Source organism: Pteropus alecto, unplaced genomic scaffold (genome assembly GCF_000325575.1).
Source record: "Pteropus alecto unplaced genomic scaffold, ASM32557v1 scaffold160, whole genome shotgun sequence".
Classification (NCBI taxonomy): domain Eukaryota; kingdom Metazoa; phylum Chordata; class Mammalia; order Chiroptera; family Pteropodidae; genus Pteropus; species Pteropus alecto.
The window spans coordinates 4,346,884-4,357,942 of NW_006429864.1; the positions used below are offsets into that span (position 1 = coordinate 4,346,884).

At 38.5% G+C, this 11,059-nt stretch overlaps 1 protein-coding gene and 1 non-coding gene across 3 annotated transcripts in view; both read left to right on the top strand.

Moving 5' to 3' along the window:
* The window catches only part of PIWIL2 (piwi like RNA-mediated gene silencing 2), a 52,210-nt gene extending 41,821 nt beyond the window's left edge, over positions 1-10,389 (top strand). Inside the window, exons 20-22 of one of the 2 annotated variants that reach the window (XM_006904380.1) lie at positions 8,451-8,704; positions 9,166-9,273; positions 9,930-10,389. In XM_006904380.1, coding sequence (XP_006904442.1) covers positions 8,451-8,704; positions 9,166-9,273; positions 9,930-10,086 — 519 coding nt within the window. In that variant the 3' untranslated portion in view covers positions 10,087-10,389. The remainder of the gene's footprint in view (positions 1-8,450; positions 8,705-9,165; positions 9,274-9,929) is intronic. The other variant, XM_025044408.1, reaches the window with a different exon arrangement.
* Positions 6,497-6,615, top strand: LOC112477209. The gene has a single exon (XR_003045355.1). It is a non-coding gene; the product is annotated as a 5S ribosomal RNA (ribosomal RNA).
* Positions 10,390-11,059: the final 670 nt, after the last annotated feature.

Sequence of the window (11,059 nt, forward strand, 5' to 3'; positions counted from 1 at the left end):
GTTAAACATGGAGTTGCCATATGACCCAGCCATTCTACTTCTAGGTACATACCCCAAAATAACTGAAAACATATATCCACACAAAAACTTTTGCACAAATATTCATACAAATATCATTCAGAATAGCCAAAAACAGAAACAGTCCAGATGTCCATAAACTGATGAGTGGATAAGCAAAATGTGATATATCTTGCAATGGAATATTATTTGATGACACGAAGGAATAAAGGACTGCTACATACTACAACATAGATGAACTGTGAATACATTATGCTAAGTGAAATTATTTAGTCCCAAGAGATGACATATTCTCTTTGTCCAGAATAGCCAATCCAAAGAAACAGAAAATAATTAGTACGTTCCAGGAATTGGGGGTGGGGGTACTAGGAACTGACTGCTAATGGGTATGAGATTACCTTCTGGGGTGATGAATAGGTTCTAAAATTAGATAGTGGTGGTTGAAAAATTCTGTAAATGTAAAAACCTTTGAATTTTAAACTCTCAAATGGTCACTTTTGTGGTTTAGCAAATTTTATCTCATTTTTTTTAGACGCATCCCTGAACTCCTCCTAGCCTTTTAGGTACCTTTGTGGAATCAGCAAAATCAGAAAATGCTGCTGGGAGAAAAGAGATTCAAAACCCTGGTTTTTTCTTCTGGATCCCCATTCCTCCTCTGATCCTACCCAAATCTAAAGCCTTTACCTAGATATTTTTGTATTTCATCCAGCTTTTCCAATTATCTTCAGTTGCAGGGTTTCTCAGAATTCATGGTCTAGCACCTGAAGCCTCCCAGGCAGCTTAAGCTTATTTAATTAATATCAATATTTAGATTTATATCTCTAGTTTAGCAGTTCTCAAAAATTTTTGATTCAAGGAACTCTTTGCATTCTTTAATATTATTTGAGTTTTTGTTTATGTTGGTATGTATCTATCAATAATTACCATGTCAGAAGTTAAAACAAAATTTTTAATGTTTTTAAATTTACTTAAAAATAATGATAAGAAATAACAAGTGTTGGTGAAGATGGGGAGAAAAGGAAACCCTTGTGCACTGTCGTTGGGAGCATAAATTGATGTGGCCACTATGGAAAAGAGTATGGAGGTTCCTTAAGAAATGAAAAATAGAACTCCCATATGATCCAGTATTTTCACTTCTGGGTATTTATCCAAAGAAAATGAAAACACTAACTCAAAGAGAAACATGCACCTTCATGTTCATTGCAGCATTATTTACAATAACCAAGGAATGGAAACAACATAAGTATCTATTGATGAATAAATGAATAAAGAAAATGTGGTGTGTATATATATAATAGAATATTATTCAGCCATAGAAAAGAAAATGTGTGTGTAATGAAATATTATTCATCTGTAAAAAATGAGATCTTTTCATTTGCAACAATATAGATGGACCTTGAGAGTATTATGTAAGTGAACTAAGTCAGACAAAAACAAATACTGTGTGATCTTATTTATATGTGGAATCTAAAAAACAAAAAACCAAGCTCATAGATATAGAGAACAGATTGGTGGTTGGTTGCCAGAGGCCAGGGGTGGGGAGGTGGGCAAAATGTGTAAAGGGGGTCAAAAGAAACAAATTTCCAATTATAAAATAAGTCATGGGGATACGATGTACAGCATGGCAACTATAGTTAATGCATATCGTATATTTGAAAATTGCTGAGAGATCTTGAAAATTTTCATGACAAGAAAAAAAATTGTAACTGTGCGGTGACACATTGTGGTGATCATTTCACAATATATACAAATATTGAATAATTATGTTGTACACCTGAAATGGAAACTTAACACGAGTCTGAGTGCCAGTGCTTCCTTCTATTCAAGTATGAAAATCAAAACCCAAGAACATTCTTGACTCAGCTTTATTGCTCATGATGAGTAATCACCAGATGTTGAAAGTTCATCTGTTGTTTGGCCTGAGCTTTAAGAAGATTGAACTCAGCTCTGGTTAATTCAGCTCCTGCTCGTGCCAGTGTCACTCTGGCTGTGGCTACAATTACATAGGGATAGACTGATTATGGGTGTTGTTTGACCCTAAAGCGGGAATTAGTGGGCCACGATGTCGCCTTTATAAAGCATCAGAAGTCCCAGGCAGCTGTAGAATGTGTAAGAGTATGGGTTCTTTCTGCTTTTCACTTCCACCTTTACTTCCCTCTTCTCAGCAGGATTGGGAAGAGATTGGGGTGGAGAGTTATCTTGAGCAAGTGATGGTTGTTTGGGGGATCTTCCAGATTTCAGCTTGCCCTTCCTGTACTCACAATTGCTGATGGCTTTCCTGGACTCTTCTTCCTTTTTCCTCCCAACTGTTTTACATAAAATATGCCATCTTAACCATTTTCAAGTAAATGGTTTAGTGGTATTAAATACATTATAATGTGCAGTCATCACTTTCATTTCCATAATTCTTTTCATCTTGCAAAACGAACTCTTTACCCATTAACAATAACTCTCTGTTCTCCCCTCCTGTCCCCACCTGGCAGTCACCATTCTACTTTCTCTCTGTTTTTAACTGCTGTAGGTACCTCATGTAAATGGAATTATACAGTATTTGTCTTTTCGTGACTGGCTTATTTTACTTAGCATAATATCCTCTAAGTTCATTCATGTTGCAGTGTATTGCAGAATTTCCTCCCTTTTTAAGGCTGAATGATATTTCATTGTATGTATATACCACATTTTCCTTATCTATTCATCTGTTGATGAACACTTGGGTTGCTCTTATGTTTTAGCTATTGTGAATAATGCTGCTATGAACATGGGTGTACAAATATCCCTTTGAGACTCTGCTTTCAGTTTTTTAGGGTATATATCCAGAAGTGGAATTGCTTGATCATATGGGAAGGCTGTTTATAATTTTTTGAGCCATATTCTTTTCTGCAGTAGCCGTACCATTTTATATTCCCACCAACAGTGTATAGGGGTGGCATGTCCGTAGACTGCCTTATAGATTTTTTGTCCCTCGTTTACTGCATTACTACTTTAATTTGTGCTTGCTTGATTTTTTTTTTTTTTTGTAGTGAAGTAGTTAAATTCCTTTCTCATTTCTTTTTGTGTATGTTCAATAGCTGTTTTCTTTGTGATCGCCATGGAAGTTACATTTAATATCCTAAAGTTATAATACTCTAATTTGACTTTATAATAGCTTAGCTTCAGTAACATATAAAAACTCTGCTCCTTTATGGGTCTTTCTCTACCCTTTCAGTTCTTAGTTCACAAAATTACATCTTTATGCATTATGTGCCCCAAAACATAAACTAATAATTCTTTTAAATGCATTTGTCTCAAGATTTATAGTCCCAAACCAAAGTTACAGTAATACTAGTTTTTAGACTAATAATTTTTTCTTTAATGTGCAGTTTCTTAAATCATGTAGAAAACAAAAAGTATAGTTACAAACCATTGTTACAACAATACTGATTTTATAATTGCCCACATATTTGTCCTCACTGAGATCTTTATTCCTCCACATAGCTTCACATGACTATCTGGTGTTCTTTCATCTCATTCTTACAGGGCATGTCCATTGGTAACAAACTCCCTCAGCTTTTGTTTGTCTGGGAATGTCTTAATTTCCTCTCGTTTTTGAAGGAAGACTTTGTCAGAAGTAAGTTTTGGATGAGTTTTTTCCTTTAGCACTTTGAATGTATCAGCACACTACATTCTGGCCTCCAAAGTTTCTGATGAGCAAGCTGCTGATGATCTTTTTGAAGATCCCTTGTATGTGATGATTTGCTTCTGTCTTGCTGCTTTCAAGATTGTTTATCTCTGGCTTTTGAAATTTTGATTATAATGTGTCTTTCTGTGGGTCTCTTTAAATTCATCTTAGAGTTCATCAAGCTTCTTGAATATTTATATTATTGTCTTTCATCAGATTTAGGAAGTTTTCAGCCACTATTTCTTCAAATATTCTCTCTGCCTCTTTCTTCTCCTTCTTGGACTCCCATGATGTGTATGTTGGTCCACTGGCTGCTATCTCATAAGTCTCTTAGTCTCTCTTCTCTTTTCTTCAGTCTTTTCTTTCTGTTCCACAGATTTGATAATTTCCATTGTCCGATTTTCAAGTTCAGTGATTTTTCTGCCTGCTCATATCTGCCTTTCGATTCATCTAGTGAATTTTTTATTTCAGTTAAGATACCTCTCAGCTCCAGAATTTTTTTTTTTTTTGGTTACTTTTTAGGTTTTCTCTTTATTGATAGTTCCATTTTTTAATACGTTGTTTTATTTACTTTCTCCATATCTTTTAGTTCTTTGAGTATCTTTAAGGTGGTTGTTTTAAAGTCTTTGGCTAGTATACCTCCCACCAGATCTTTTTTAGCAACAATTTCTGTTGATTTAATATTTTCTTTTGAATGGGCCACTCTTTTCTGTTTTTTTTTTCCCTATGCTTTGTGACTTTTTGTTGAAAACTGGACTTTTTAATCTAATAATGTGGTAACTCTGGAAATCAGATCCTCTTCATTCCCTGGGATTTGCTGTTTCTTGTTATTCTTTTTGTTTTCTGATCATTACAGGCTGTGTCTGTGCTGGGGTTCAGCTTGCAGTGTAAATTTAAGGTCTTCTTAGGTCTTTTGTGAGCCTTTCCCTGGGCTTGTTTGGTCACTTTCTAATTTTCCCCTATATATGTAGTTGTTTTTTTAATGTTCTAGTCTTTAGTGTCTGACACCAAAAAGAGGACAAGGAGAAAAAGTAAGGGGAGAGGAAGAAGGAAGGGTATCAGTCTGTTAAATCCCCTGGAAGTCACTTCAGCTGGAGGGGGAAGTGCAACAACAGTGGCCACCAGCCTCTTTGTCGACACTCCTGTGATCAGAAGCAGCAATCAACAGTCAGCACAGATCCTAATATTTGTAGGACAGGATCCTGAAATGTAGCTGAGGGTGAGGTTTGGAGAGCTGCTGTTGTGCTAAGAGCTGGTCTTATGGCAATTTACTGTCCAAGTCTTCCTTAAAGGTTGCAAGCTCTCAACAGACTCTAGAGTTCCAAAATAGTTACATCAGACAGATTCTGCCAATGCAGTTGTTATTATCTAGGTGGGGAGACAGATTCCTGGTGCTTCCAGCTCAGCCGTCTCCCCAGAATCCTGTGTGTCTGGCCTCTTGTTGACCTGGTAAACTTCCTTAGACCTCAGATCTCCTCTTCCTGATGCCCATACACACTTCAGGCATTTGTCCCTTGAAATCTTCAGTTCACTGCTCACCTGCGAAGCCTCCTCTTTCTGGAAATCAGTTTATCAGGCTTTATGTAACTGCTGGTGTTTGCTTGTCACACATATATGTCTGATTTTCACATTATGTTGATTTTTCTTGTGTTACCATGGGAATGAAGGTTATCTATAGCTTTTGACAACTTGAACTGGAAGTGATCTCCTAATAGTCATTCTCAATCACCTTCAATCTGTTTTATAGACCATTGCAGAGTAATTATCTAAATGTGGGATTGATCATATAGGTCAGTCATTCATTTGCTTAACCCTTATCTGGTCACAATCTAGGCTTTTGCTCATGCTCTACTTGAATTCTTTTACCCTTCTTTGCTGACTGAATTGTCTCCTAATTCTTTCATCATGCCTTTTCCTGAGGCATAATGTTCACTTTTCTTTCCAGAGAACAAATGTCTTATACTTCTCTGTTCTTATAGTATTTTAATTAAACCTTAATTATGTCATTTATAATGTATTGAGAGTATTTGCATTATGCATCTGTCTCCCAGTTCTAATCTGACTTCCATGAATATTTGGATGGGATTGAAGTAATTTTCTAATTTTCCAAGATAAGCACAATGGCTCATATCTAGAGGACATTAAGTGTGTGTTCTATGAATGAATGGAGCCACACATAAAAAAAATCTCAGACTTTCAGCAGATATTTATTTTCTACTTGACCCTTGACATTGTACCCAGTGTTAGAGATACTAATCAAACAAGCACAATCCTGCTTTCAAGGTACTCTTTAATTTATTGTTTCATATATGAAGTACTTTAATAATATGCAGTACATTTAACATTTGTATGTCAATATTGTCATTTGTCACATATTCTGACCCCTCCTTAGACCACAGTTTTATCATTTATGGAGTGATGAGAATGGGCTAGATGACCTAGAAAAGTTACCATTGTTGACTGTAATTAGACTTTTAAGTTCCTTGATAATAGGAATCAGGCCTTTCACTGGAAGCTCACGTAGGGTGGAGTACAGGGCCTCACATTTGGGTTGGCCTTCTAAAGTCAGTGAATACTTCAAATGAATTTGATCCTATTTTTCACTCCATTGATCTCATTATGTGTCATCTCTGTGCTTCAGAATATCTCTACTTCCTTAATGTAGCCCAGTCTCAATTTTTGTGTACAGCTTTAAATATATGCATATATTTAAAATATATAGTTTTTTACTTTGTCCCTCTTAATCCTGAGAAGAAGATAAAGTGGTCACTTATCTCTACTTTTTCAGCTGAGGATACCGAGTCTTCAGGATTATAGCTGGTCTAGGGCCATGCCACCCTGAACACGCCCGATCTCGTCTGATCTCGGAAGCTAAGCAGGGTCAGGCCTGGTTAGTACTTGGATGGGAGACCACTTAGAAAGACCAGGTGCTGTAGGCTTTTAAAAAACAAACAAACATACTTAAAAAAAAGAAAAAGATTGTAGGTGAAGAGCAGCAGAGTCACACTCAGTCCCAGGCCAGCTGGCTGTGGATCCAGTGTACTTCCTCTCTGTCTCCTCATCTGTGAAATGAGGGTTTCTTCCAGGTCTAGGTGCCTGTGGTACCCACCTTTTAACACAGCATATCAGTTGGAGTTCTTTGGAATCACAGAACTGTGCTAACGTTAGCAAAAGGGGAATTAATTGTTAAGGTCATGGAGCGTCTCAGAGGACTGGTGAGAAGGTTGAGCAGCAAGCTGGGAAATGAACAGGAGACAGGGTAGCTCCTAGAGTTCCAGAAGCAGGGACCTAAAGCGGTACCACTCCAGAGGGATCAAACTTCAAGTGATTTTCGTCCTCTGCTCAAGATTCAGAGTAAGTGAGGAGCATTCTGTTGGTGTGGCTTGAGTCATCTGTGTTCTTCAGTTAGTGCAATGGTTCTCAGCTGGGGGCGGTTTTGTCCTCCCAGTGGGCAGCGTCTAGGGACTGGGGGAGATTGCTACTGGCATCTAGTGGGTAGGAATAATGCTAAATATCCTATAGTGTCAGCCCCCAACAACAAAGCATTATCCAGCCCCACATGTCAGTAGTGCTGTGGTCGAGAGAGCCTGGGTTAGAAGGCACCGCAATTAATAGTCCCACCAGACTGTCCTATTTGAGGCAGGAGGAAACTAACTGCTCCGACCGAAAAAAGTGAGATAGATGTTAGACGGCCTAAAACAACACAGAAACAAAAAAATGCTACAAACTGGGGTGGTAATTTTAATCTTGAAATGTAAAGATGAATTACACGTTTGTGAATGTAGTACTTGAGGTGTCTCTCAGAAAAAAAAAGGAACATTTATAAAACACTTGAAATTCTGAAATTCAGCTCTAAAAAGAGTCTAGGTGATTATTTTAAAAAAGATTCTTTGAAATGAAACTTAAATTTTCATGTAGAGTAGCCTATAAAGAATGTAGAGTATGGGCATATTTAATTCAATGATAATTTAGGTTTTGTGAACAAAAACCTAGATTGAGTCACACTCAATTAGAATTACACTGTCACTTATTGACTGAATTAAATAAAGCACTTCTCAGAGAACTTCTAGTTTAAAATGGAACATCTTATTCTCCAACTATTGAACACAACCAGAACATAATTTTATTTTCTAAATGGAGAAAAAAAATGATTCTTCAAACCGACTCAAGCCAGCATTTAATTTGATTTGGATCTGTGGACAATTTACCATGATCGTTTGCTAATTACTTACAGTAAAAATGTTTCACATTATACCTGATTGTAGGATATTTAGGAAAGGACCCTTTCACATGTTAGCAACTTTGGCTGTTGCTGGTACATAAAAACATGAGGAGAATGGATCTATGGGCCTTGTGGTCTATGGTAGGATTTCTTTAACGGCTCACCTTGTTCTTCACCTTGTTCTTGGCCTAGACAGTAATTAGTATTAAATCCAAGTAGAAGGAAGATTGATTCAGCCTATAGTTTTCCTACCATTCCTTCTAACTTTGTTCACACTGTTGAGTGTGAGCCATATGCATGTGACTCATAACTTGCTTATTTTGTTTTCATATTTTATAATGCCTTTGCTGTACCAGGCCTCTTTCACTGTCTTGAGGAAGTATAGAAATGACAAGAAGCTTTTCCCCCCTGCCCTTCTGACGTGGTAGCTTTGAGCCGAGCTGCCAAAGGGATCTCCTGCTGCGTCTCCAGGCAGTGCTCTGAGCGGGCCTCCCACTGCCTGTGGTCATTAGCCCCAGGGCTCCATGCTCACCTCAGTAGGTGTCATTTCAGGTGAACCACTGTCTCCCAGAGAAGATTGTGGTGTACCGTGATGGAGTGTCTGATGGCCAGCTAAAGACAGTTGCCAACTATGAGATTCCTCAGCTACAAAAGTGTTTTGAAGCTTTTGAGAATTATCAGCCCAAGATGGTGGTATTCGTAGTTCAGAAGAAAATCAGTACCAATCTGTACCTGGCTGCTACTGAGCACTTTGTGACCCCCTCCCCTGGGACTGTGGTGGATCATACAATAACAAGCTGTGAGTGGTAAGTGGACAAAACATGGCATTTCAGCAAGACTAGGTTGCAAAAGTTATCCATTCCCTGGGTAATGGAGTGGGTAGGTTGCCTGGAGAGATATGGAATGGAATCCTCAGAGATGTTACTGTTAAAAAATAAAGCTTTGAAAACTCTTCGGGGAAAAAAAAACCCAAAAAACCAACAATAAAGTTTTTACCTGGTAAGTATAGAATATTGAACCATACCCTGAGGGCATGCGTGCTTAATGTGCTGCACAAAGAAATGGCAGTTTCTCCCCTCATTTTTGAATAGCCTGTTGAGTCAAGAGACCTGAGTTCTAATCATGGTTTGGTCCCTGTGTGTCCTTGAGCCAGTCATTTGACCCCTCTGAGCCTTAGATGAAGGAGCTACCATGATCTCCAAGATCTTTTCCATCTCTGTTTAGCCAGATCCAAGCATCTCATTACTTTGTCCTCTTCCCTTACTAGGGTGGACTTCTACCTTCTTGCCCATCACGTACGGCAGGGTTGTGGCATTCCTACCCATTATGTGTGTGTTCTCAACACGGCAAACCTGAGTCCCGATCATATGCAGAGGTGAGCTGACCAGTATCTCACTCTTTCTCACTCGTAAATCTGTCTGGCCTGGTAAGGTAGAGTCACTGCCCACCTCCAGGAATATTTAGTCTTGAGTTTCTTTATGTCTTTCATGCTGATGGTATCTTTTTGAGGAGTGATTGGTAATCTTTGCTGTAAACTAAAATTATTTGTTTGAAAAGCTTTAAAAAATATACTGATTTCCAGTCACCCCCAAGAATTCTGAGGCATTCGTACATTTAAAATCTGCTCTGGATGATTATGAGACCCAAAGCCCCTAAGCTCAGATGGTATAAATACTTCGCTGGGGTACTTACTTTTCTGCAGCCTATTTTTGAGGCAAAAAAAAACTCCTCCTTGTTTTCCTTGTTTTGATTTAAAAAAAAAAAAAAAAGGCAGGGTGGCAGGGTGGGGGAGCCTAGAGTGAGAGAATTTACCCATGTCCTCTTGAATTACAAATAGTGGAAATAGAAATGATTCTACTTAAAAATAATGATTCCCAAAAGTTGCTTCATATAAAAAAGTTAAAAACAAAGTTGCATCATGTATTCCTTAGTTCCCCAGTTTGCTGGAAAGTGTACACCCATAAGTACATAATCATGCCCCAAATTGAAGGTGAAGAGTCATAAGAATCATATTTTCTTCTTGCCCTACAGGTTGACTTTCAAACTATGCCACATGTACTGGAATTGGCCTGGTACCATCAGAGTTCCAGCACCTTGCAAGTATGCCCACAAGCTAGCTTTCCTGTCAGGACAAATCTTGCATCATGAACCAGCCATCCAGCTGTGTGAGAACCTGTTCTTCCTGTGACTGGACAACCAGGATATGGGCTCATATAGAGAAATTAGACTTCTGAACTCAGTTGTAACTCATGCAGGATCCATAGAGACTGAAAAGATATTTGTGTTCACGTTTTCCCTTTCGCCAACCCAGTAGAATAAGATTTCTTTTTTCTTTTTTCTTCTGTTTTAAACCTGGTATCACCAAGAAGCAATTTCCATGCTAAGTATCAGTTGGAAATTGCCTTGTTGCCTTTGTAGGTCAAATGGGGGCGACACTGCTACTGCGTAGATGGAGTGGGTGAATACGGGGGCACCCTGAAGAGCCTGCAAAGCCAACAGGAGCTGCACAAACCTGCAGGAGCAGCAGTTCCACCTAGAAGCTCTGCTTACTAAGCAGGTCCCATTCGTAGTGCCAAGAGTGATCGTGGATGAAGCCACTGCAGGTTTCTTAAAGTAGAGTGTAACTTTATTTGAGCAACTGGGAAAAGTAATAAAAAGACCTGTGAGGCAAAGTTTTTCAAGATATTACTATTGCTGGTAAGTGTGAAAGATGTGGTAACACCAGCTGGTGTATAGTCAGGCCCTTGCTGACCTAATATTCCCTGGGTATTGAGTTTATGACTTGAGCTGGCTGTGAAAGGGCATTTAGCTCTCTCGCCTGGCCTCCTGAGAGAGGCCAGGTAAAGTTTTTCTGTGTATTTTAGTTAGTTTACAGTAGACCATGTTGATTTCTTCCTACCCTCCCACCTACACACACACACCTTTGCTCTTTGTTACTGATCTTTGGTAAGTTTCAGGTTTTAAATTAAGAATCAGAACATGTGAAATTCAACATTAGGGAAGGTTTATGATGGGGCGTGAGTGTTTTTTAACTTTTCTCCCAGCCTTCTTTTTTGTTGATCTGTGTTTGTGAACTGAATCACTCATTTCCCTTGCTTAGCAGCCTCTTCCTGGCCGTTGGCTCATTTTGCTGGGAGTTTTTCTGAATCCAGGTTAAGATT